This window comes from Podarcis gaigeae, assembly GCF_964106915.1.
Source record: "Podarcis gaigeae genome assembly, chromosome: 1".
Classification (NCBI taxonomy): domain Eukaryota; kingdom Metazoa; phylum Chordata; class Lepidosauria; order Squamata; family Lacertidae; genus Podarcis; species Podarcis gaigeae.
Genome location: NC_139678.1, coordinates 77,312,374 through 77,339,232, shown reverse-complemented (window position 1 = coordinate 77,339,232; position 26,859 = coordinate 77,312,374). Strand labels below are relative to the sequence as shown.

Here is a 26,859-nt window from a genome sequence, read left to right as displayed (position 1 = left end):
AGCCTTCAACATGGTTGATCACAATCTTTTGGATCACTTGCCTTGCCGACATGGGGATTCAGGGCACAGTCCGACAATGGCTGCGTTCCTTTATCTCAGGTTGGGAACAGAGGGTAGCACTAGGGAAGGAGATGTCGTTGCGGCACCCCTTGGTGTGTGGAGTGCCACAGGGCGCAATCCTTTCCCCGATGCTTTTAAACATCTTTATGTGCCCCCTTGCTCAGATTGTCCAGAGTTTTGGGCTGGGTTGTTATCAATATGCTGATGACACCCAACTCTTATCTGTTGATGGATGGCCATCCTGAGTCGGCCCCAGACACACTGATCAGATGTCTGGAAGCTATGGCTGGATGGCTGCATGGGAGCCAGTTGAAGTTAAACCCTTCGACAACAGTCCTCTGGCTGGGTCAGGACGGTATGGGGTTGGGGCGCCAACTCCCATCTCTTGCAGGAGCTCAACTTGTGCCAGTGCTTCTGTCAAGAGTTTGGGTGTAACCTTCAACACCTCCCTCTCCATGGAGGCGCAGGTTGCAGCTACTGCAAAGGCAGCATTTTTCCATCTCCGCCATATCAAACAGTTAGTCCCTTACCTTTCCCGCCCTGATCTGGCCACAGTGATCCATGCGACGGTCACCTCCAGGCTTGATTACTGTAACTCACTCTACGTGGGGCTGCCCTTGAAGTTTTCCCAGAAACTCCAGTGGGTGCAGAATGCTGTGGCGAGGCTCCTTACGTGGCGGGACCATATTCACCCAGTGCTTTTCCAGTTGCTCTGGCTCCCGATGGAGTACAGGTCAGGTTTAAGGTGCTGGTTTTGACCTTTAAAGCCCTTTGCGGCCTAGGACCCTCATACCCAAGGGACCGCCTCTCCTGGTATGCCCCGCGGAGGACCTTAAGGTCCATAAATAGCAACACTCTAGAGGTCCTGGGCCCTAAGGAAGTCAGATTAGCCTCAACCAGAGCCAGGGCTTTTTCAACACTGGCTCTGGCCTGGTGGAATGCTCTGTCTCATGAGACCAGGGCCCTGTGGGATCTGATTTCTTTCCGCAGGGCCTGTAAGACAGAGTTGTTCTGCCTGGCCTTTGGCTTGGAATCAGCCTGATCCCCTCCCCCTCTTTCCTTTTCCTTCTGTAATGGAACCCCCTATTTGGGGACTTCCCTGGCTTTTTTCTGGCCCACGTAGGACCAGTCTGGATAGTTGGCCTTGGTGAAGATTTTATGTTTTCTCCTCCCAAACAGTTTTTGATTTGGGCTTCCACTGAAATGAGGCTGCATTTTAAGTTGTATTTTAATCCTGTTTTTAAGTTGTATTTTAATCCATTGTTTTTATACCTGATGTTAGCCGCCCTGATGTTGGCCGGGGAGGGCAGGGTATAAATAAAAATTATTATTGTTGTTATTGTTGTTGCTATTACTATTACCAGCCTGACACTGAGCATAGCAGCAGCATGTCCCTGAAGGTCCAGAGGGCATAGGTACTGAGAGGTGAGGGTTGCTGAAACCTATCCTCCTCAAACATCCATGCATCCCACACTTACGACCAGTGACAATGTGAAGGTTTGAATTTTGTTTTTATTTCATTTGTGCCCTGCCTTTTCCCTCCAAGCAGCTCAATGCTTTTGCATTTCATCCTCACAACAATCCTGTGAGGTAGGCTAGGTTGAGAGATAGCAGCCGAGACCAGAAGAAACTGGCAGTTAATAACAAGGCATAGCAACAGTTCTCCCAACTGGGAGTAGTAGGCCCAGAGTCCTTCCCCAAGTGAACCAGATGTAAAGTCTGACAGCAGATAGCAGGCACATGTCAGTTTTCCTGGCTCCCACTCCCAAATCCCATGATCCTTCAGTTATTAAAATAAAATCTAAAGCCATGTATGTTGGGGGGAATACAAGAGAATCTTCTCTGAGCAAGGCCTTCCAACCTTTCTAGAGCCAAGGGAGGATTTGGAAGTCTAAGAAAATGTCATGATGCCAGATTTAACTAACTGGTCCTGCTACCAGAAGCCCACACAAGGACTTCTGTTAGCACAATGAGGCTTTCCTCCCCTCCCCCATGCCCCCTCCCAATTGGGTAAGGAAAATCCCCAGAACAGCAGATAGGGGAGGAGAGAGGAGATCCCATCAGGCAAATGGAAGCGCTTGTGCTGAGAGAACAAGCTTCTTAGAACAATGTGGAATTTCTTCTACGGGTTCCACAAAATACCCATTCCACAGAAGAAAAACTGCCAATGCTCAGGAAACCTCCCCCTCAAAACATGAGGCAAAATACCAATTGCCACCCCCAAACAACAAAATAAAAATGGAGACAAAGTAGGCAACACCCAACCCAAAAAAGCAGGCAACAGACACACCATACTATTGGCCAGACAAAAAAGTAGGCCAAGCACCCCATTGTGGGGCCCACAAGCATACAAGGTGGGGGAGTGCTAAGAGGGAGGTAGCGTCTGTTTTCCAGATAGCTGAGCCCCATGGAAGAATCAGAATGCAATTTAGGAGGGGCAGGAGGCCTTGCCAAGAACCAAGGAGGGTGTCTGAGGGTATGGTGACACCCACAGAAATCATCTTGAATTTAACAACAGATCACAGATGGTTTTTTCCGCTTATAGGAGTAGTGGTGGACATGAAATAAGTAAGTCACCAAACTGGCAACATTTAGGGCTCAGCATGTCTCTGCGTCATTAATGTTTGGCTGGTCATTCTCATTCTAGCAGCCCTGGGTGAGAACATCTGGGGGCTTGACAAGAGACCAAGCATTAGTACGTGGGGCTAGATGCATGTTGTCAACAGTCCTCAGCCTCAGCTCCTTCACGGATCCACTGCCAGTCCTTTGCCTGGTTCCTGCCTGCCCAATGCAAGCCACAGCAAGGCAATGGAGGCCTCTTGCCGGCAGCTACACCATGGCAATGGCAGAGTCTTCGGTGCTGCTCTCCTGGTCTAGACCCACTCTCCTGATGGACTCTCTGTACTTTTGCCTTCCCAGCGCAATGATGGCTGTGATTTCATCTGCTATGTCTTGGCGGCCGCTCTCCTTCATGGCGCTGATCAGCTTGTCGACACAGTCGGGGTGTTTTTCATTTTGCTGAGCCCAGGAGAAGAGCATATGCAGAACCTGAGCACCGAGGTCGTCTCTGGAAAATACAGATGGCGCAGCACACAATGGTGAGTCTCATTGAAATATTTACAATATGCCTTTTCATTTGCTCCAGGCAGCTTACAATAGTTTGAAACACACAAAGCATAAAACAATAAAATCCTAAGACATGTTTCATTAGCAACCAGTGGAAAAATAAATTTCAGATTAGGCAGCAACCCAACCACTTCTCCAGAAGCCTACCAACTGGCTTTGTAGAGGAGGGGACACGGAAACAGAAAGGTCGGCATTATCAAAGCTGCAGGTTCTTCTGCCTAATTTAGCACCACCTGAGAAATCACACGTGTTTTAAAAACAAGCTTCAGTCCTTATGGGGCAGAGGAAGGGACATGGAAGCTCACAGACATTTTCTATAATTGTCTAAAGACCAGAAGGATTCTGGTTTTGGATTTTGCACTCATCAAAAGTTCCAGCCCCTCACTTCTTTCAGTCCTGGCCTCCACCCATCTATTGCCAGCCACCCCAATATTTTGCAAATCCCAGCTTTCATTTTCCAGTCATTCTCTGAGGTTTGGAGAGAGGGAGACAAAACAACTTCTGCAAGAAGAAAATGAGAAGCATCTAAGACCTGCTACCAAGTGTTGGAGTGCTCTTGTTCAGGGTGCCAGCCAGTCACACCCTCTAGGCTGTTGCTATATGCTAGCAAAGTTCTTCAGATGTTGCTACACAACAACTTCCTGAATCTCTGACCACTGGCTGTACTGGCTGGAGCTGAATACCACCAACACCTGGAGTTTCCCATTCCTGTTATATTATGCTGTAAGGAGCTCAAGGACTCCCTGGCTTCCGGTCAAAAGAATCAGTGTTTCATTTTTCTTTCTCAACTGATGCTCAATATTCTGCAACTACTGAGCCTGCTCCATCATTATTTGGCTGTTTTGGCAGTGTTTTTGCCACTTTAGGGCTAGATTCAGCCTCACTCACCTGTAATTGTATCGTATCTGCTCTACCTCTTGGTAAGACAAACCCAGGTTTAAGCCAATCGTTGGCCAATCAGCTCCAACACGCCTGGCAATGGCAAGTAGGTTGGCCTGGGTCAAGTAGCCAGTTTCAGCATTCCCCAAATTCAGAGGGGGAAGAGAAAAGCCATTTGGGGTTGTAGGCTGCTCCTTCCCCTGGGATTTCAGTTTCTGCCAAATCAGAATAAAAAACCCACATATGTCTATTATTCATGGGCTAAGAAAAAACAGCAACACAGCGATCGAACATGCCACAATTATCTCTCCACTTAGGAACATAGAAAGCTACTATATATTGAGCCAGACCATTGATCCATCTACTTCAGTGCTGTCTCCATTGACTGGCAGTGGCTCTCTAGGGCTTCAGACAAGAGACATTTTCAGCCATATGTGGAGATGTTGGGGACTGAACCAGGGATCTTAGGCAACTTACGGGTAGCTTGATTGGCAAGGTGGCTAGCCAATGGGAATCAGGGCCTTTCCTCCTCTTGGTAACCTCTTCAGGAATGTCCTCTGGAACAGCACCTCGGTAAAAGGAAACCTTAAAAGATCAAAAAAGTTACAAAAATGCTATTATAATAATAGGAAACACATTGTAGACCACAGATCCACACACAATACGGATTCTCTTAACCACTGCAACATAACAAAAATAAGGGAGGAGAAAATCAGCAGCAGGATATCTAAAATGCAAAAATGGTGCACAAATACAGAATCTTCCCTCTATCCGAAGTAACTCTTAATCCCAGCCAGCCACAGAAAACGACGCCTGGAACTCTCCTCTCTTTTCCCAGTCTCTCACCCTGGGTGATCTTTACTTCCCTGCCTGTCCCTCAGGGTCCTTCCACCATTTCCCCTTGTTCCTGCTAGCACAGATATTAATGGCAATAAAGTGCATCCTCCACTGATTACAGAGGATTCATGCTATGTTCTTCGAAGTCAGTAAGCCAGAGTTGGCATCTTCCCCACTTGCCCTCCTCTGCCCCACCAAAACCATTGAATTTGTATGCCAGAGAAGATTCTGTTCCTACCCAGGCACAAAATGATGAAACTAAATATAATTTATGCCTATGGTCTTATTTGGAACAAGTTACACAACACGTACTAAAATTTATGATCTCTCAGCTTGCTTAAGAGAGCTTTCTTGGAAAATATAGCTAGCTAAATTTGCATGGTTTATTTTGGCACCAATATTTGAGGTTTTATAACAATTTTGATGCTTGGAAAAGTGAAGGCGTTTTGGCAAACCTAGGCAGGAGACCCTACCTGGACCCCATCAGTCATTGAAGCCTTTTGCAAATAGGGCTTGCATGTTTTGAAATTTCTCTCTATAACATTTTGCATTTTTTAAAAAATTAAGATTCTGGGCTAGGGACTGGATTCTGCACCTTTCACAAACATATGAGTGCAATCCAGAGAAATACGTGGGACTGGAGCAATTAACTCTGATTTGTTCCAGCAGGATTTAAGTACACTCATGTTTTGGATCATGGCCATGGACTCTGAGAAGATAAGTAACCCTGTTTATGAACTGGCACATGATTGGGAATGAGGACAAGGAGGAAAAGGAATACATTTGTTAATGAGAGATGTGTCCATTTATTAAGATGCGTATCATAAATGAATATATCATGGGAAACTTGGCTGGGGCCAAGAAGGAGAAACCGATGTACCTGCCCTTTCACAGATTTGCTTTTCCTGTCCACTTCAGAGGTGATGTAGACTTCCTTCACGTTTTTCAAGTGAGAGAAAAAGTTGAATGAAATCCTTCCGTCAGTGCAGTCTGGGCGGTCTGAGTTAAGTTGGAGGCAATGTAGGCAAATAATCAGTTTGCATTAAGCCACAGTGCTATAAAAGGCTAAAAATCAAGGGACAGCAAGACAAATAGGGTCCTGCCCACCTGTCAAAGTTGGCCCGTTGGGGTGTGGGGGCAAGATGAGGATCTGGGATAATCCAGTCCCCCCCGCCCTGATTCTGCATCATTAATTGGCCGGCGAAAATGAGAAAATCAATGGTTTTGCATGGACATACTCACTGATAGATGATCTGTCTTCACTGACTGGTATGGGGGATTTCCCACCATCCACTATGGCCCAATGCAGGAGAATATCACCTGCTGAGCAGACCCCTTTGGACAGGCAAAGGGCCAGGGAAACATGGTGTCTTATCTTACATTAGCATCTCAATGGTAGCCAAGGAAGGGGCTTCTCCTATTCAGTGGCCAGCACAAAAATCAAGAGGTACTGCTATTATTATTTATAAGCAAGTCTGACTTAAGCTTGTGGCTGCACAATCACTTCTGAGCCCTGAAAAAGCCTCCTCCTTTCAGAAGACCCCTTTGGGTCAACAGATTTGAGGTTGGCGGGCAAGGGCCAAGTCCCTTTGTTCTTCAGGGGTATTTACACAAGCGGGCTCTGCTGCACTTTACCTGCATCAATGCTGATGCCTCGTTCAAAGGCTGCAAAGAACTGCTCCCCTTCAACCATCTCTACCATGTCCGATGGCTCAGGGCCTCGGTATCTGTCGTGGAGCCTTTTCAAAACAGGATCAACCTACAAGACATCCAGGAAGAGATTTTTTTTTTAAAAAAAATAGATCTTGGGGGTTCACAGAGCCAATTCATTTCATTACTCTTTGTGCGGTTTCAATGGGAGGATGAAGGTTTCTGAGGGAGAAGCTTCATAAACTCAAGAGCAGCTGGTGCGGTGCTTCAGAACCACCCTCCTGACCCCAGGGCTGCTGCCACTTGCCAAGCCAGTAGCAAGGTCTGGGCGGCGTGGGCACACCAGCAGGGGTACCAGACTGGGCGCACTAGTGCACCCATAAAACCCTGAACTCACTGCTACCCTGCCACACCCATCCTTTGTAAACGGCAGTGACACCCAGTGTTGAAAGGGTAGCTTCTGCTGCACTACCCCAGCCATTCTTGTTGCTTTCTTTGCTTCTGTTACCCCCATTATGAGGACTCATGCCAAGCTGAACACCTAAGCTGGGCTCGTTCACCCTGCTGCAGCAAACCACAGATTGCACTAGCCAATGTTTCCTGCTCCCACCATGCTTGCTGCTCTTACTTCTACTGAAGCCTATTATAAAATAACGCACAAAGCCAATCTCAAGTATTCATAGGAGAAGGCTCTACTCACAACCAGCTGGTTCCCACCCACCCCGCTTCAAACCCAGAAAGGTCTCTCTGGATTTCATGCATTATATAGCTCATGCTAGTGAGCACAGCTCCTGCTCCAGCACTGCACAACTTGTGCCCTCCTCTTTTTTTTGCAATTCAGGAAGAGAGCAACAGCAGGCGGCTTACTGATCCTCTGGTGACCAGAGGGCCGTGTTTACTTTGGTGGGTTACAAGTTGCTCTAAACATAGATATGTTCTTGGCTGCATTTCATGTTTGCAGTTCACAAGCGGATGGGCACTACTGCATGTGCATGTACACACACAAAACCAGGACAGTGAACAATTTACCTTGTGCTTTGGGACACACTGCAGCAAGACTTGTTCAGGATCTTTCTTCCTCTGCAGAGCTATGAAGTTCACCTGGTACATGCGCAACCTTTTATAGACATATTTGGCAAAGCCACCAATATAGGTCTTGGTGGTGCACCACAACCAGTACCTGGGGGAAAGAGTGGGGATTTGCAAAATCATTTTGATTTGTTTGCTTTTTTCGCTTGTGAGCACATATATTGCAAATGGGGGTGGCATAAGTGCAAAGTTCTGTTTCTCTATGTGAGAAGCAGTGGCGTAGCGTGGGTTATCAGCACCCGGGGCAAGGCAAGTAATTTGTGCCCCCTAACCCATGGATTTAAGCAGGGGGCAGAGAGCTGCGAGTGCGAGCGCCCCCCCGATGTTGCGCCCAGTGCGGCCGGCCCCCCCTGCACCCCCCACGCTACGCCACTGGTGAGAAGAAACATATGGAGGTGTGCAATTGCACTTCTTTGTCAAAGGAAAACTGCACAGATGATACAGAAAACAGACCCCCCCCCCAGTAGGGGCAATCGGATTCAGCTATTTAAATACCTGCCTAAAGCAAGGAAATGATGTGTGATTGAGGAAAAGGAAGAAGCTGTGAATCTCATTATTGAATACACATACAAAACAAAACATGATCATTCCACAAGGTACAACTCAGAGACAATACTTAGCGTGATGAGTTGAATGTGCCTGTGCTGATTGGTGTTCATGATGAAATGCATATGCAATTTCTTCACCCTGAGCAAAACTCTGAACTCAATCCCAGTATCTACTATTCCGCAGCAAAGCATCTAAAAGCAGATGGATGAAGTGCCATGGTGCATTTGCATTTACTGTGAAGCATGAGGCATCAGCACAACTGCTTCCCTGCAGATACAAAGCCAGCCTTCATGTGATCAACTCACATTCTCCATGTCTGAGTGAATCAGCAACATGAACAAGCCATTATGATACTATAAATTTTGTCCAGCACACCTGGTGCCTATAAGATTGCATTCCTCTGTGTCTGTATTCTTTGCTAAATGTTCTAGACAGACACAAATAGCCTGAGTTGGACTACGTTCAAGTATACACTGCAGGAAATCGGTAAGAACCAGAATCAGATCTGCAGCCTGGCTCATATAAGCCCCAAATGATCCTTCTTGCCTGGTGGAGAAGCAGGAACCGAGGACCATTTAACAAAGAATACTAAACAGTTATCTTACTGTGGACTGCCCACTCCCACCCCTTGTTCAGAGGAAAGAGGAAACAACTGGATGAATATGGTCTCTTCTTTGTGGAGCTCCCAGTTCTTACGTTATATAAAATGTGTACAGAGAGCAGGAAGGGATAGAACCTTCTCTTCTTGCTGGCCCAGGAAGATGTATGAAGTGTGCCTCCTGGGTCAACTCACCAGGAGAAGTGTGTGACTTCAAACAAAGCATAGAGGTGGGTGAACTCCAGCACCACCTGACTGGTGATGTCATTCCAGTTCTGAGCATTCCAGTCACTGTGCAGCAGATGCACCCTGGAGCGATCCAGGGTCAGACCTGTGGACCCAAGAAAATATGCTATTATCTACAGACCTCGAGGACAAACAATATTCAGTGCATAATCAGGATGGATGAGGTTTTGTTCCAATAATAATAATAATAATAATTTATACCCCGCCCATCTGGCTGAGTTTCCTCAGCCACTCTGGGCGGCTTCCAATCGAGTGTTAAAAACAATACAGCATTAAAAAATTCCTAAACAGGGCTGCCTTCAGATGTCTTTTAAAGATAAGATAGCTACTTATTTCCTTCACATCTGAAGGGAGGGCGTTCCACAGGGCGGGTTCCACTACCGAGAACGCCCTCTGTCTGGTTCCCGGTAACCTCACTTCTCGCAATGAGGGAACCGCCAGAAGGCCTTCGGCACTGGATTATCAATGGAACATGTGAAATTGTGAAATGACTGGCGTGGCCCAGAATAAACAAGAGCACCTTGCAGTTCAGTGTGCTATAGTGCACTATACTTGCACAACCCAATTTCCTCAACAGAAGATTAACTATCCAGCTTGAAAGCGCATTTAATTGTACCAACGTTCTGCAAATTTAACTAGCCTGTGAAATTCAGGTGTGGTAATTCTAAGGAAGCATTAACAGTTCTGTCAAAACCCTTCTGCTGAGGGAATTTCTAGATCAAACCTACCTGTGACTCCTGGGGGCAGAGGGAGCTGAATTTTTACAGGCTGAAGGAAGTCGATGCTGGAATTCTGGGAGAGGCAGAGGAGGGGGCTAGCAACCATCTCAGGATCATTTGTGATCTCCTGTAGGTCCTCTGAAGACACGGGCAGCACCTGAACATTTTAAAAAAGGGGGGGAATTGGCTCCATCAGGTAGTGTGGGGGTTTCCTACACAAGCAATGTACTTTGTAGACTCCCCTTCCCACAGCAGCTATCAATGTCTTGAAAAAATGCTCCTGAAAGTGAAGGGTCCCACCAAAGAGGGATCTTACACTGTGGAAAAGGCTGCACTCAGAAGCAATATTGGGAAAGATTCCAGCCACAGGTGTCAATAGTTTTATTCCTAAAAGTAATTATTTGAGCAGTGACTGTATAAGTCAAATAGGAGCTTCCAAAATTCTTTCAGGGCATGTCTTTTTGATTTTATAACACCAGGGCAACATTAAGGCACTCATGACCTAAACTGTGCAACTTGACTGGAATAGGACTTAAAAAAAATTAAATCTCCAATCTTTGAATACATTTCTGGACTCTTTAGGCTTCCTGGGCAGAGGCTTACCTGGAGCTTCACTGTCCTCGTCTCCTCAGTCACGCCAGGGGGAAAGGTCACTTTGATGTTGGGATCGACAGTTGAAAATAGCAAGGCTCCCTCTTGAGGAACTCTGCATTCATTCTCCACAAGTCGAGAGACAACCAAGAACCAGGAGAAGTGAGGGACGCTGCAACAGGCCACATGCTTCTGTCAGAGGGTGTGGAAGGACAGACAGGCACCATTATAACATGCAACAATACTTTAAACAGAGGGAATCAGGCACTGAAAATGAGCGCAGGTCTTATACTCCTTACAAATATCCACAAACTGGCCTGGCTCAAATGTAACAGGGCCACTTCCAACAACAGGCCATAGCCTGTTGGGTTGTACATAATGAGCAACAAGCTTGAGTGTGCCCCTTCATCCTCATCTCACACACCTAGCTTCAGAAGAGACTTCCTGCTTTCTTAAACCAGAGTTCCCTGCAGCATTCAAACCGGGAAACTCTGGTTTTAAGAAAACTAGGACATCTCCTCTGCAATCTGGGCGTTCAGATGATGAAACAGCTAGCTGACTCACAGAAATAACTAGCTCAAGCATGTTGATCATTCATAATCATCACATCTGAATTTGTCCAATTTGTGTTTGACAGACCTACTAACTTACAGAACTTTCCCTTAAAAGCTCTCTCTCTTTGGCAGTACACAGAACAGAGAGGCCAACAAATGAGAATGCAATTCCTAAGGTACTACACATATAACCAACCTTTCTGCCAAAGAGCTCAAAGTGGCACACATGATTGTTGCCCTATCCAATTGATCCTCACAACAATCTTGTCACATAGGTTAGGTTTAGAAGACAGTGACTGGCTCCTACTGAGCTTCACCAATGAGTGGAGATTTGAACCTGAGTCTCCCCTGCCTAACCACAACACTATGCTGGCTCTTTGTGAAAGGCCACCCATCTCAGTTGCAAATAAAACCAAGTATAAGACTTACTTAGCATGCCTAGGTGCAGGACCTTAATGAGTTAACGAACTGGGTGTTGCGTATTACAATCTCTAGGGGAAACACATGGCAAAACTGAAGAGAAAGCAGCTGCAGATTACAGCTCAGCCCTCCCTCCAAGCTTCCAGCAGGAATTCAATATGGCACCCAACTGATGCAAGGAAGAACTCGCTGAGAAGTGAGGTAACTGGCATGTTTTACAACCCGTTGCACTTCGTGGCCTACCTTTGGCTTTTCTTTCCATTCCACTCTGGTTTTCAAGTCACTCCAATTTTGCCCACTGAAGGTTCGAATTACAATCTCACGGTCATGCAGGTACTGCGTGGAGGCATATGGCAGCCAGATCAGCACCTCCTTGAAGAACACAAGACATAACAAGACAGTTTCCATGAGTTAACCACTGAGAAGGAAACATCTCCATAACTCCAGGGAGCAAGAGAAGGACCTCAGGAGCCGGTAGCCATTGGGGAAGACGTGGAGAGCAAGCGAAGGTTGTTAGTGTGTCTCATTTCTGCTGTACCTCATAAAGAGGAAGCGGAGAGGGCAACAGCATGGAAGGTTGCATATTACAGCGTCAAGATTGGGGAAAACGCAGCAGTTCCCACATAGCTCACAGACATGCTAGTAGTAAGAGATCGGTTTTATTGCATGGTGAACCGAAAAAGAACTTCTATACACTTCCAGCCAACCTTCAGACCTGCACTGGTTCTTTAACTGGGGATGCTGCACGCAACAGTGATTGCAAAGCACAGAACATACAACATGCAAGAACACCATTGCTGAGTTTCAGGGGCCAGGGCTAAACAGCCAGAGAGATGGGAACTTTGATGACATTTATTTAGTGCAATTCATTTTTAGCACCTATAATCTGTCACCCTCAGCCTTCAGTCTAAGTAAATGAATAACATGTAATGGCTAATTGTGATTTATTTATTTATTTATTTGAATTCCTGGTTGTTTCATAATATTTGCATGCAAATCTGTGTAGGTTTTATAATGTGCTTAATTGTTTTACTATTCTTAAAACATATGGCAAAAGGGAGGGATTATATTATTAAATACCTTTTCAGCTGTTGTTTTTTTTTAAAAGGAAAGGTCCTACCCAAACTAGATCTCTGTTTATCTTATTCCCACATTCTACATATCTCACAAGCAGAATGGTTGTCCTGGGGCATTTTTCCTGATGGAACTCGCATTTGATTAAGCTGAACCTCATTGGCAGCAGCCTAAATGCCACAAAGGGTGATTTGCCCAACCATTATCACATTTAATACACCGGGTTCTCAGTGGCCACTTTTTGTCAGGCCAGTCTTCTTCTTCTTCTTCTTCTTTTCCCCCATGCCAGTGCCCAAGTTGAAAGATTTGGGGGAATTAGTGCAGTTCTAGCCTAAACTCCTTTATGACTTCATGAGCTCTTCTTACCTTCTGGAAATGAATCCCATGAGGCTGCAGCTCCAGGACTTCACTCAGCAGGATGTCATGGTCCTTCAGCTTTACCCACTGGGGGTCAGGGGAGTGTTTTTGGAAGTGGATAGTTACCGAAGTGGTGGTGGAACCCAAGGGGAAGCAAAACTGGACACCACAAGGTAGGAAAACTCTGCAGCCTTCAGGGGTCACAGTAAAGCTTAGAAGATACAAAGAGAAGCACGGATGTTTCTACAACGTTACGGTCCTCTTTACTCCAAAGTTCTGAGTTATAAATATCTATAGACTGTCAGAATTCTAGATACAGTTCTAAGGCTTGGCTACACTGTGTTTCGCTTAGCTGCATCCAGACTCCAGATTACTCCAATCCCATGGCCTTCCCTGCTTTCCCTGGGACCCTGATTGTGGTAACTGAGTTTTGGATTATTGCTCCAAATGATCAGATAGTCTCATCACCTTCAACAGGATCTGGGTTCCATTTCTAGAATATCTGGAGGATGACTGAATGACTATCAGATATGGCTGTTCCTAGCCATGTCTGAGTGCAGAGTTTGGAAATTGCAACTACCTGGCTGTTATTGGGGGGGGGGGTGGAAGGGTGGAATCACTTTACTCTGGTACTCAAATCCCTTACACTTGTGACTTGTGACATTCCAGACCCAATACAAGCCCTAAACAATTTGGGATCCAAGTACCCAGGAGAGCACTTCCTCCAGTACTGCCTCAGCCTTACCCATCTATGAAGATTTGCTCGGGATCAGCTGTTTGTTATTCCAACTTTAGCTTCTGCTGGGTGGGCAATGATAGAAGACAGGGCATTCTTGGTGGTGCCCCCTTGCAGCTAATTATGACACCCCCTCCCGAATGGAATTTGATTGTCTCCCCACATTGGCCTCAGTTGGGCACAAGGTGAAAATGTTTTCCCAACACTGCTACTTGATGTAATTTTTTCTTGATATGGCATATTGTTAGCCACTCTGTTTTTGCAAAGTTGATGGGTGGGATATAAAAGTGACAAAGTAAAATAAGAAACTAAAACTAAGCATATCCTTGCTATTCTCAGATATTTTCCTTGCTTTTTTCCACTTTCAGGGCTGGTATGCAGAGGTCCCACTTGCAGGCTCCAGGAATGAGGGGGCCATTGGCCCTTGGATGTACGAGCCCCCTCTAGGCTTATCTGGTGATGATTGCTACTACTGGACTAGTAGCAATCTTATCATCCCAAAGATTAAAACAGTGATGGCACTCCGACTGCAGAATGACCAACAACAGCAAAGACAGTGGCCGCTGTTCCACACTCAAGAGTCCCATAAGAAACAGGGACCCAAGACCTATGTCCCTCAGTGCTGCTTTGAGATGTTACTTGGTGGTGCCTGCCCTGCTCCCTTCAATGAGTTTGCCACTGATAGTTAACTTGCAACCAGTTTCTTTTTAGAAATCCAGCTTGGCTCATTTGTAAAAAAACGGGGATGATTAACCCACAGAAACTACCCCTGCATCAACAACTGAACAAGGCATCACAGTACAATTAATTATTATTAGTATTAGATGTATATCCCTCCCTCCCAGGAGCCATGGGAAGCAAGGAGAATATTATGCCAAAAGTGAATTAGGAAGATACACTGACATGATGATAGTACAGAAAGACACTGGCCAAAAAAAGTATGTGAAATACCTATCCTCACCAGCTTCAAGGAATAGTCTTTGTAATTTTTCTGGCCTTGAGTTTGAGTCTGCAACAAGTCAGAAAACAAAGTTTACATGAATATAAACAGAACGTGTTAAGTGCTTCTGTAGGAATGAGTATAGTAGTCTTCAACTTTTTCAAACCAAAAACATGCACTTGGGCCTCAATTCTTTATCATATATTTGTATGGTGGGAGGGCTACTGTTGTGACTCCCCTTTGATCAGCTGACAAACCAGTGGTGGGTCCTCCTCCACCCATTGAAGACAAATGGTTTAGTCAAACGTTTTACTATGTTTTTATATGTGATAGAAGCTGCCCAGAGTGGCTGGGGAAATCCAGCCAGATGGGCGGGGTATAAATAATAAAATTGTTGTTGATGATGCCTTGTTCCCACAGGGCCAGCCCCAGATATTTCACCACTTGAATATTAACCATGATTTCTATGACATGAACTCCCACCAGAATTTCAAAATAAAACCTATGACAGGGTCACTAACATTTATGGATCGGTGGGCACATTTCAAATGTTGAGAGAGTCACAAAATAGCTGTTAGCAGAGCAGGGCATAACACAAAATGGCTGCAATGCACAACACAAAATTAGAGAGGCAGCCACCCCTGACACCTTTATGCTAACCACGGGAAGACAGCTATGTTCTGCTGGTCATGATTACAGACGTTGTCATGCTATATAGATTTTACTTACACACAGAGAGAGGTGTGGCTGCTGTCTATAGCAATAGGGAGCACCCCTCAGAACCAGGAACATATACAAAGTGGCCACACCAGATTCACTCGCACGCCACAGATGTTGCTTGGAAGGCACCTGCACATTTTACCTCACAACTTTGTTTCTAAGAGGGCTACAGACTGACTTCCCTTTTTCAACATGAAAGCTCAGAGACTGGGACATCTGCCCTGAAGTACCCAGGGCACCAGATTGGTGACCCCTGCCCTATGAGAAAGTGACATTCACAAGCAACGCCTGTCTAAGGGTAATGGCGATTTTCATTTATCAGCGACTGTAAGTAAAGTCACCAAGCAAATCAACCTGTTTGCTTCAAAGTCACCCACCACAAACCTGGCTTTAGAGTGCCTGGGAGAAACACCCAGGAAGCTTTAAGGCAATTTTAATTCAAATTGGTCTCTCTTTTGGCTTTAAGGGCTGCCCACCCTTCTTAGCAGCCTTCTCTTGCTTTCAGCTGTGCCTCATTTTGAGCTGAATCTGAGTCCACTTCAGATTATGTGCCCTCTTGCAGTCGCAGTAATGTGAGGGGAAAAGCAGGGCCAAGCTTGCTGCCCCCCTCAACCCTCGCTCCCCATGCATTGGATGGGAAAGTCTGAAGAAGGAAGCATGCTGTAGGCTAATGCGCTCCCCACATGATTTACTCCCTGTTCACATGTACTTCTGGGCAGTGCTGTTTTTCTAGAAAAAGAGGTGCCAGAACTCACCATGAGTGCCTCCCTTGTTCTCTGAGAATGGCAATGGCTCCCAGCTGAGAGGTGCCAGAACTGAGCTCCAGTGAGTTCCGGCTGAAAAAAAGCCCTGGATCTGGGTCACATGAGGAGCCTATACTCATAGGGCAGGCTCCCTGGATGGTGGGGAAAGGGCCAGGAGAGGACACAGCAGCAGCAGCAGCAGCAGCAGCAGCAGCAGCAGCAGCAGCAGCAGCAGCGGAGCTTAAGGGCAAAGCCCAGCTTTTTCTATCCAGGCAATTTTGATGGGATGGAGAGGAATGACTGAAGGGGGCTCAGCTGCCTGTGAAAACCAACCAGGCGGTCTTTCAACCAGTCCTTCATATTGTAAGGGCTGCAATTTCAGATGTGTCTACACACATCTCACAAAAAAACAACAACCACAGAGCTGCCTTCTGCACCAGCCACGCAGATCACACAGCAGCTTCTGACTGTCTCCAGTTAGAGCAGCTGTTAAACAAATCAGACAGAAGAAAAGCAATTAACCTGGTTGCAGCGGCACCTCTGGCTCTCCTAGAGGATTACCACGGAGATGCACAAAGGGGAGGCTCTGGATCTCTGGGGGGATGCTGCGCAGCCTATTGTTTTGCAGATCAAGCCTGGACAAGTTGGGAAGGCCAGCCAGGGATGCAGGAACTGTCACCAGAAGATTGCTGTGAAGATGTAGCTGCCGCAGAGACTGCAAATTGCCTGCAAGTCAGAGCAGGAGTGGGAAAGAGAGAGATCAGCCTACACTTTGTAAATCCTTATATGCAAGCAACTCTCCCCCATTCACAATTTGCAAATCCCTTATAACAAAAAAGAAAAGAACTCGGGGTCTTGCTTACTTCCACCACAATAAAAACCAGCCCTCAAGCATACATAGATACATACATACATACATGCATAGATAGATAAATAGATAGATAGATAGATAGATAGATAGATAGACAGATAGATAGATAGATATAAAATTTATACAGCATACTCATACCATAAACGTTTACTATAGAAAGGTTCTCGTACTAGCCAAAAAGAACGTGCCTGGTATTCGAGGAACACAATGTAATAAATAATCTAATTAACAAAGGTCAGAGGGAGTCAGGCTTAAACCTAGTATTCCCTTGGCATTGTAGCTCACCTCAGTAGTGAAGAGGTGTGTGTATGGAGGTGTATGTAAAATCCCTATGATTTTTGCATAGAACACAGCCTTCAGTACAAAGAGTCAAATCACTTGCTCTACCTACATTGCCTCTAGCCTTGCTCACCACTGTCATGCGGTCCCCGGAATGTGGCCCATTGAGGAATATGGCCCTCAAGCTGAAAAAGGTTCCTTCCCTTTGTGCTATAATACACTTACATCCTGATTATGTGGGTACCACCATTAGTAGTAGTGGATCCCTCTGCAGCTATATAACACCCTCCAGCTGCAGACTCACCAAATCTGAAACAGGGCCAGAAAAGTTTTTCTGTTTAGTCAGGACTCTGGTTATCAGTAAAGTGACAGTGCTGCTGCAAAGACTGTGCCTTTCTTCAGGCTGAATATAATAATAATAATAATAATAATAATAATAATAATAATAATAATAATTGTATTATTTATACCTTGCCCATCTGACTGGGTTTTCCATTGCAAATCTTAACAACTTTAAATATTTTAGATTCTAACTATTGGGTTTCCTAAAAAGTTGTATCGTAAACCACTTTGAGAACACCTACTAAAAAGAGGTCTATATATGTTTCATTAAATATTTGCATTTTTTTGTATTCCCTTTCATCAAAAATGACCTAATTTAAGCTCATTCTGTGAAAGCAAGCCCCGCTGAGTTAAATGAGACTTACTTCCTAACAATTGCACAGAAAAACTGCAGCTATGCCATGTGACCCTGAACGTGTCGTAGCTTTAATATCGCAATTTGTTTAGTCTCAAATTGCATCTGAAAATATTTACTCCCTTTCTCTTGCATTTGGGAACAACTTACCAAGAGAGCTAGGGATTCCTGTTAATAGATTCCCTGAGAGATCCAGCTCTGTGCAACTATGCAGGTTTCCAATCTCTTCGGGAAGCGATTCCAGTGCATTTTCAGAGAGGTCCAGTGTTTCTAGTGCTGCCAGCTCCCCTATGCTCTGTGGCAGACTTTGGAGCTGGTTCTTCATGGCGGAGAAGAAAGTGAGGTTGCTGAGCTGGCCAAAGTCCTCAGGCAGCCCCTGCAGGCTGTTGTGACTCACCAGGAGGCTCCTGAGGCTGCCCAGCTTGGTGATGCAGGGAGGCAGAGCACTGAAGCTGTTGAAGCCCAGATCCAGATGAGCAAGGCGGCTTAGCTCCCCCAGCTCTTGCGGCAATGATGCCACCAACCCTCTCTGGGGAGTGCCAATTTCATCTCTGGTGTGTCCACCTGCAGGCCAGGAAAATGCAGGAAGAGGAAGTCTCGTTGAAAGGATCTCCATTAACTAGCCTCATATAAGCATATAGATATCCAATGGAACAATATGGAAGACTGAACGGAGATAATTGGAAAATACACGAAGCTTGAAGGATTTGGGGCATGAAGGGACTACAGGAACCCGATATCTGTCAGTGGAAGTGGGTCTGGATTTTTTGCTTTCAGGGCTACAGCAGGAGTGATGAACATGCTACACTGACAAAGAGGTGTCTTTTTTGGCCCCTTAGCTTTCAGTCCAATATATAACAACGATAATAAAGCAACAAGATTGGTAGCTTGCAGCTGCGCACGAGACACACACAGCTACTGTTGCTTATATTCAGTATAAACTGGTTATTATAAATACCTGTGCTAATGAAACCTAGGTTTTTAATAGGTTGGCCAGCGGAAACTGTATTAATTTAGCTGCATCAATGAAAGCTACAGTTGCTGTTTTTGCTGTAGATACTTGAAACAAACAAAAAAAAAAGAGATCAAAACAGTTCAAGAGTTAGGCACACATGCTTATTCCTAAAGGGAGTGCCACACCAATTTCAAAAGGCAAAGAGTAGTCAAGATAGTTTGCCGCAAGTGGGGGGGGGGGGCGGGGCGTATTTTGTGGTGCCTTACAGGTTATCTGATGGAGTGGACTCCAGTCCACAAAAGCTTGTGTTGTCATAAACGTGTTAGCCAATATAATGTACCTTGTCAATTTCAACATGGTTATCAATTTGCAGCCTGATATTTTTCCTATTGTTCTGAAAAAACCATGCAAGCCTAAGTATGCATACCCTGAAGTAAGCCCCACAGATTCCAATGGAACTTACTTTGGAGTAAATATGGTTAGGACTTCAGGCCAAATGTAGTGCACATGTTACAGATGGCTAGGGGGTAGGGATCCTTAGGCTTAGGCAGAGGAAGGCAAAGGCAAACAGCAGAACATCGAATCCCCTGCCTTCTGTGCTTTTGACGGGTATTTTAAAAATCCCACATCATAGAAGAACTCTGTCACCTGCCCATTTCATTCCCAACACGAGCAAGAGGACAGAGCTTTCCGTTTATGGGAAGGTGGCATGAGAATAAAAAGTGGGTGATGAAGAGAGAATCACAGGAAGAAGAAAAGGACCCCCTCAGCTTAAATGAGACATATAAAAATCAGAGTAAATATCTCTCCAAAAGCTTTTTCATGTTGCTACATAGACACAGAGTACATCATCTCTACTGTAATATAATCATAGTAAGAAGGGAAGCTACTGTCCCAATTTGGCACTTTCTGCATTTTGACAGATATGGAACTGTCATCATCATTTTTCACTTCTGCAAGCCCTATTCCACAACTAAAGATCAGAAAGCAGTCTCGTTTCATTCACTGTTGAAACGAGGTCTGTTCCAAGCCAAATGTCAGAAGGAATACAGTAGTAAAACCTGACTTTTGTTCAGCAGAAGATAACGAAAGCCCCATGTCCATTCCAACAAGAGAAAGCCCTACTGAAAAGAGTGGGTTTACATTTGAGTAAACACAACAGGCCCATTCCCAAGAGAGGGTGCAGACCCACCTGTTGCAGGTTTCCTAAGAAGTAAATCTCACCATGCTCAATTCCTGGGTAAGCGTGCATAGGTTTGAAGTTTTTGACTGTACCATGCACTTTCCTGGCAGAAAGTAAGCCCCACTGAACACAGTGGGACTTACTTCTGAGGTGGGGAAATGCATAGGATTGCAGCAGAGTCAGACCATTTTGCGCCTTTGTGAGAAACAGTGGCCTAAGGTCATTTTGATGGGCTTGGTCGGGGAAGGAAACCTAAAAGCTAATCTAAACAGATGGGAGAAATATAAATTAAAAAGTGAAACAGTCGGTCAAAAGACAGAAAGAGAAAAGAAGCATGCAGTTTACCTTTGAGTACAAGGGATTTTAAGCCCTTCAGGACTGGAATGATGCTTAGTGTGGAAGTGATAAGTTCCTCATTGCAGCTCAGCCTCAAGAATTCCACCTGCTCCACTTCTTCCCTTCTCTTCTCATACAGCTTGAGGAACAGGCGACAGCCCTCTGGGTAGACGTCTAAGTTGAGCCTGTTGCCAGCCAAGCAGGAACTAGCAGGTGCCTCGGCCTCCAAAGCACCCTCCCCCAGAGGGTCCCCAAGCTCCTGCGGCCCAGCCATCTTCTGGTGTCACATTGCCAGGGGCTGTGCATGTTTTGACTTGCCAGCCAAACGAGCACCGGTGCCACTGAAAGGGATTGAAATGGAAGATGGAGGAAAGAGGCAGCCCCTGTGAAGAAATGGAGGGAGACGAGCAAAACGCTGAAGAACCAGTGCACATGCAAAATCCACCCAGATGAAGGAAATAGCAGAAGCTGTACTTGAGGCACTGAGCATAGAAGAGGGCAAAACAACATCTTCCCACCTGGGCTGTTTAAGTGCCATATTAAGGCATATAACGGGCCCCAAAGCTGATAAAACTAGGAAGGAAGAATGGACGTTTGAAAGACAATGTGGGGAAACTGATTGCATTTTGAAGTTTATACATCTTTCATGTACTATTAGAGTTCTTTGCCTCCTCTTTAGAACCACAAAAATGCATCTTAATAAAAGAATATTAGATATTTGCAAGCAATATAGCAATAAAAGTGTAATAGAAAAATTAAATATCTTTGAGTACCAAATCCCCATCCCTAACACACAGCAATGCCAGGTATCTCCATGGCATTTTACACATGGGGAACAGATAAAGATAACCAGCTGTGCAAATGTGATTTTTTTAAAAACAGGTGCAGCTTCATTCACAACAGCATGACATGCCACCTTTCTATAGGAAGCTAGAGCACTTTCATCCTTGACATCTGGGCACAGTTTCCCTAGGAACTGTGGATGAGGAGTCAACTCAAAAATGCCAGGATGAATACATGATTGACACAGTACAATCCTATGCACATTTACTCGTAAGCAAGTCCCACAGAGTTCCATAGGATTTGCTCCCAAGTCAGCACAGCAGCACAGCTCTAATGCTTTTTTCACGTGACCCCTTATTTTCTTTTTCAAATGTAACTTATCCTTATTCTTTCATTAGGCACTGTTACAACCTTCAAAAAGCCGATCTTTGGCAAAAGGGCCATTTTAACAAAAACCCAACCTGTCCTCTCTCAGAGTGACTGCACCACCAGATAGATAGATAGATAGATAGATAGATAGATAGATAGATATTTACTTCCTATCATTTCCCTGATTTAGCAGTGTGGAAGTGATAAATTAACAGATAGCTGCACTGCAATGACAGAAGTGGAACCTGTTGAAACTTTCCCTTAAAATATGCATGGCATCTTTCAAGGACAGATGCTGGCACCTCTAGAAATCAATTTCTTGCAGCTGTGTTAATGCAACTATTCCAGGCTATTCTGTTTCCCAACATGCTTTAAAGCAGTGGTAGCCAAAGTGGTGCCCACCAAATATTGCAGACTACAATTCCCATCAGCCCCAGCTAGCAGAGAGAGTCAATGATGGGGATAATGAGAGTTGCAGTCCAAACCATCTAGGGAGCACTATGTAGGCTCTCGCTGCTTTAAACGCTGTTCTCCAGAACCTGTGGCCCTCCAGTTGTTGCAGGACTCCAACTTCCATCAGCTAGCGGTCAGGGATTATGGGAGTTGTAGTGCAGCAACAACAGGAGAGCCACATGTCCCCCATCTCTAAAGCACATGACAGGGACAGACATAATGTTTATTTCATTACAGTATTAAATAGTATGGAGAAAGTCGTGGAAATTATTCATCAACAATTGTGTTAATCTGCAGCAATGCCATTATTACCCAAGAGGGTGCAAAACTAAGCGTGGCGAGTGTCAGGCCAAAGGATGAAGCCAAGGACCCTGGTCCTTAGCTCCTAAAACGGGAGGGAGGAAGTTCAGGTCAAGTCTTTCCCCCTAATTCCGGGGTAGGGCGCAGGGTGGACGGTTAACTGATTTTTCAGTGAAGAGAAATAAGGCTCTAAGGTGGTTTTTAGTCATTAGTACACGCTTCCCAAGAAGCAGCTCGGCACTGAAAATACAGACTCGAGAGCAAAGTCGTGCCAAAGAAAGGAACTTACGGTTGCAGCCTTGTGCTGCGACGCTACATATAACTCACCAGGAAGTGAACCCCATTGAACGCAGCGCTGCTTGCTTCTGAGTATCAGCACTTAGGATCAGCTTCTTACTGCCCGGAGCAGGAAGAGAAAAGCTTTGCATGAAGTTTTCAGATAACCAGCAGAGAAATTGCCCGGATTAAGCAGTGACGTACATCGCCCGAGGTCTCTAACCCAGCAGAAGCAAAAGAGCTTCCAAACAAAAGTTTCAATCGAAACGCGCCACCCGACTCGGCCTGTTTACGCCCGTCCTTTCCTCCGCTTCCCAGACAAGAAAATGTTCCGACATGGGCCAGACAAGCATATTTTGCCTTTTGCCGGTGCTTCTGGCTACTCCGATCCTCGCCGTGCTTACTGGAAAGTTTGTAAAGGCTGCTGATTTCAGTAGCAACTGCTAATCCAAGTAAGCGCGCTGCGGATCGCAGCCTTCGGGTCTGCTGGTCGACCTCCTAACGGCTTGCGGCGCAAGTCCCCCGCTGTTTGCACATTGCCGCCGAAGCAACAGCCCAATTCTCCCAGGCCCTCCTTCCCCTAAAGGAGGCCGATCCCTCCCGCCCTCCTGCACAAGTTCCCGCTTTCCCGCCTCGGCCGGCGCGGAGGCGGCGAACAAAGCGACGGCTTGGGCTTGCTGGGGACGTCCCGGCGAAACTGCGTCCATTGTGATCTGTTCCTTCCTAACAAATGCGCGCTGCCGCGATCCTTAAGGGCTAGTTTTGCTATTGCGATTTGTAGGTCATTGCGGATTCTTGCAACTCGTTAGGCCGGTTCCCCCCCCCCCCGCCCCCTCTGAAACAAGCGAGACCTGCGACAAAATGTTGCCGCGTATTCTAACCCCTTTAAACATGAGTATTCCTATTTAGGGTTTAGCTAGCTAGACAGCCAACCGTTTAATACTCCAGTATGTACTATGATGTAAGGTGGCTCAAGCAGACCATTTCATGTCTCCCCTAGTTTTCCACACACACCCCCAACATTTTATGGAGGCCATGGAGCATGCTCAGTCCTCATCAATATTTATTGTTCTTACTCTTCTTCTGACTACTTCAGGATTGTATACATAATACGGAAATACCCAAGAAGTATTTCCTCCCCTTACATATAATACTGTTACATGCCACCCCAATCTTTGAGCGGTATGATATTCCAGGAAATCCAAGTGCTTTACTCAGAGTTTGTGTTTCCTTTTGGAATGAGGCACAGTGGAGTCTGTGATGTCTTTATGATATATGGTTTATTTACACATATATACAACCTGGGCCTATGATGGAGGGGTTCAAAGCATTTAACTCCAATCGGGTCTTGTTTCTCCCACTGCTGCAGCCCTGGATTCAAAAGAAATCAAAACATGACTCACTGTCCCTCTGCTCAACTTGCTGCATTTAACACACTGCTTAGTGGAAAGAAGGGCTCACACCCATCTGCTGTCTAGCACAAGGTATCTGCTTTGTTAATCGGTATACAAATTTAATAAATAATTGTTGTCTTCATCATCATCGCCCATTACCTTCCTTTGGTTCTCCATAATGGCTCTTCTCTCAGGTGATTTCTAAGCACAGAAAAACTCCATTGGCCTGTATTTTTACACTGCTAAATGCAGTGTTTGTCAGCGCTTCTTAATACTCCAAGCATTGATTAAACTCCAGCAGCCACTAGACTTAGGAATTATGGGGAGGGTGTGGCACCCAAGAATTTATGGGTGCGTCAAGGCACCCACAAACTCATAATACCGTTTTTTCTCCTATGTAAACTTAGGTTGAAAAACTACCCCCAGCCCCAGACTATGTTTACAGTATGTTGTTAAACTGCCTTTTTTCAGATTATCAAAGGATGAATGGCCCTTTACTGATAACCTGGGTTTTCAGTGTTCTTGCTTTTTTAACTGTTCCAGTATTCATGCTATTAGCTATTGATAAGTGATTCCCCTCCCCCAAGTTATGCATGGCAGTCTTAATTCTGTTGCACGCTGAAAAATGATTGGTCACCTGGGATAGAGGCAGGGCATATGGTTTCCTCCTTCTGTTCAGGGCTTAATAAGATCTCCCCGGAGGGTATAGGGCTAAGCCCATAACAATTGTTTATGTAGCTATTTATCCTTTGGCTGTTTAGCTACAGATCGTGTGTACAGATCAACTTTTCTTTTTCAGATATGGTTTACTGCTTTCAATGAAATGAGATCACTATCCAAACAAAGATTTACACATTCTAAAACTTGTTGTCCTTTTGTCCCGTGAATAATTTTAAAATGAGTGATAATACTTTTATTTTATTGGATCATAGTGCTGGTTCTAGGAAGAAACATTAATAAAACACAATAACATTCCTTTAGTCAGGCCCCAGTCAAATAATGCTAAGCCAAACTATGGCTTAGTGCAAATGTGCAAGCTCCTGGAGAGATCATTACCACTTTGCTTCTCCTCTGGTCCTACTGTGGCTGCACTGCTGGGAGCTAAGATTTGGCTTGGCTTGGCATGTCATTTTCAAGCTCCTGGTTTGTCTTCTCCAGACTGAGAGAACAAATATTGCTAACAGTGCATTATTTGCTATGAACCTGGCTTCCAATGGCATGCTAAGCCAAACCACGGCTTAACTCATAAGTAGCACAGGAGGTACACAAGGAACAAAACAATTTCATTCTATTCTCCTGGAGCCTGCACAGTTATAGATTAATATTAAAACACAGTTTAGCTTAACTGGAAGCTGGTTTAGTGTATCTCACTCCTGACTAGTGAGGCTGCAGCCTCTCATCCTTTCTCTTCTGCTGTACTTCCTTTGTGCATTGCTATTCATTGGCTGCTTTGAGAAACTGATGTTTTCCTCTGCCAAACTGGTCTTTGCATCATCATCATCATTTTAATAGCTGTTTCTTGAGAACCACAGTAGTTTTGGATTGAAGGGTCATGAGACCAAGAAACAGGATGAAGGCATGGGTGTAGACTGGCCAAATTCATTGCTCTTTCTTGCTGTTTTAAGTGATCGAGAGAATGGAGCAGTTCCTCTGTATGCAACAATTACAACATTAGAAGCTTTTTTAGTTTAGAGAAAAGGCGACTCAAGAGGCAACATGACAGACGTATAAAATTCAGGATGCTATGGAGAAAGATGGTAGAAAAAAGATTTTCTTTGTCTTGCCTAACGTTAGAACTCAGAAACATCCAGTGAAGCTGAATGTTGAAAGATTCAGGACAGACAAATAAAGTACGTACCTCTCTTTGCACAGCACATAGTTAATTAAACCCACTCCCACAAGAGGCAAGTGATGGCCAACAACTTGGATGACTTTAAAAGAGTGTTAAGAGAAATTCATGGAGGGCAGGGTTTTTAAACCTGATGGTTATGTTCTACTTCCAATATCAGAGGCAGTATTCTTCTGAATACCAGTCGCTGGAAACTGCAAGAGGCGAGAGTGCTCTTCAGGGGCGCCGACTTATAAAAAATATTGGGGGGGCCCATACTGGGGTCCTGCCCCGGGAAGTTTTCTAAGATCCGCTCCCGGCCCGTTGCTGCTGCTGCCGCCCGCCTCGTGGCCCCCTCGCCAGCTGAGGGAGGGAGAGAGACCGAGAAGGAGAGAGATGGGTGGTGGGCAAGGCAAGTGCCCGCCGCGCCTCGCCTCCCACCGCCCCTCGTGCCGGCTGCCCCCTCCCCTCCCTTCCCCGCGCTCGCTCGCTCGCTCGCTCGCCCTCCTCACCCCAGCTCTTGGCCGTTCGCCCCAGGAACTCGCCGCTGTTGGGGTTGTAGATGAACCTCCGCCACTCGGCCATAGACTGGCTGAAGGGCTTCTCCTCCTCCTTGGCCATAGCGCGCGCGAGAGAGAGAGAGAGAGAGAGAGAGAGAGAGAGAGAGGCTGGAAAGAGAGAGGGAGCTCAGCGGTTCGCGGGCGGCGGTTTTTCCCCTGCCAAAACAACAGCGGCTCCTCAGAACCGCTAAGTAACTCTCCCTCAGGCGCCCGGCGGGAGAGCAGAAGAGAGGAAAAGGAAAGAGGGGCTGGGCCAGTCGCACGCACCGAGCAAAACTACTCGCGCCGCCTCTTTTACTACCGTAATAATTATTTGTTTTAACTCATTACTGAATGTATTTTAAAAGGTAACTATCATCAAACAAGGAAAATAAAAAATACCAACATAATTTTGTGATTTTACAAAGCATAATATAACTACCGTATTTTTCGCTCTATAACACGCACCTGACCATAACACGCACATCGTTTTTAGAGGAGGAAAACAAGGGGAAAAAACATTCTGAATGAAACAGTGGATGTATCATTTTTGTGCTTCATGCTGTGGCCACAGACATGTGATCTGATGGTGAATTTGGGGTGACCCAATGCAAAAATCCTGAGGATCCATGTGGATCCATGTTTTGTAACCACGTTTTCGCACCATTGCAGCCCCAGGCAACAGTGGGTGCGTGATTTTGGGGGGGC

At 45.5% G+C, this 26,859-nt stretch overlaps 2 protein-coding genes across 4 annotated transcripts; one reads left to right on the top strand and one right to left on the bottom strand.

Moving 5' to 3' along the window:
• Nucleotides 1-1,555: 1,555 nt before the first annotated feature.
• Nucleotides 1,556-23,186, bottom strand: PIDD1 (p53-induced death domain protein 1). 3 transcript variants are annotated; one of them, XM_083754930.1, is made up of 16 exons: nucleotides 22,442-23,185; nucleotides 20,219-20,592; nucleotides 17,886-18,299; nucleotides 16,411-16,614; nucleotides 14,437-14,494; nucleotides 12,759-12,960; nucleotides 11,562-11,690; nucleotides 10,357-10,536; nucleotides 9,763-9,910; nucleotides 8,984-9,119; nucleotides 7,582-7,732; nucleotides 6,538-6,661; nucleotides 5,783-5,901; nucleotides 4,543-4,650; nucleotides 4,075-4,280; nucleotides 1,556-3,127 (listed from the first exon to the last, which is right to left on the bottom strand). In XM_083754930.1, exons 2-16 carry the CDS (start codon nucleotides 20,481-20,483, stop codon nucleotides 2,890-2,892), a joined length of 2,682 nt encoding a protein of 893 aa, XP_083611056.1. In that variant the 5' UTR covers nucleotides 20,484-20,592; nucleotides 22,442-23,185; the 3' UTR covers nucleotides 1,556-2,889. The 3 variants fall into 3 exon arrangements, with proteins under 3 accessions (XP_083611056.1, XP_083611057.1, XP_083611058.1); XM_083754931.1 differs by having other exon boundaries at nucleotides 22,727-23,185; XM_083754932.1 differs by lacking the exon at nucleotides 16,411-16,614 and having other exon boundaries at nucleotides 22,442-23,186.
• LOC310852102 (uncharacterized protein) lies at nucleotides 3,093-14,430 on the top strand. Its single transcript, XM_083754963.1, has 3 exons — nucleotides 3,093-3,158; nucleotides 11,394-11,519; nucleotides 13,854-14,430. The coding sequence occupies exons 1-3, from the start codon at nucleotides 3,141-3,143 to the stop codon at nucleotides 14,172-14,174; spliced, it is 465 nt and encodes a 154-aa protein (XP_083611089.1). The 5' UTR covers nucleotides 3,093-3,140; the 3' UTR covers nucleotides 14,175-14,430.
• Nucleotides 23,187-26,859: the final 3,673 nt, after the last annotated feature.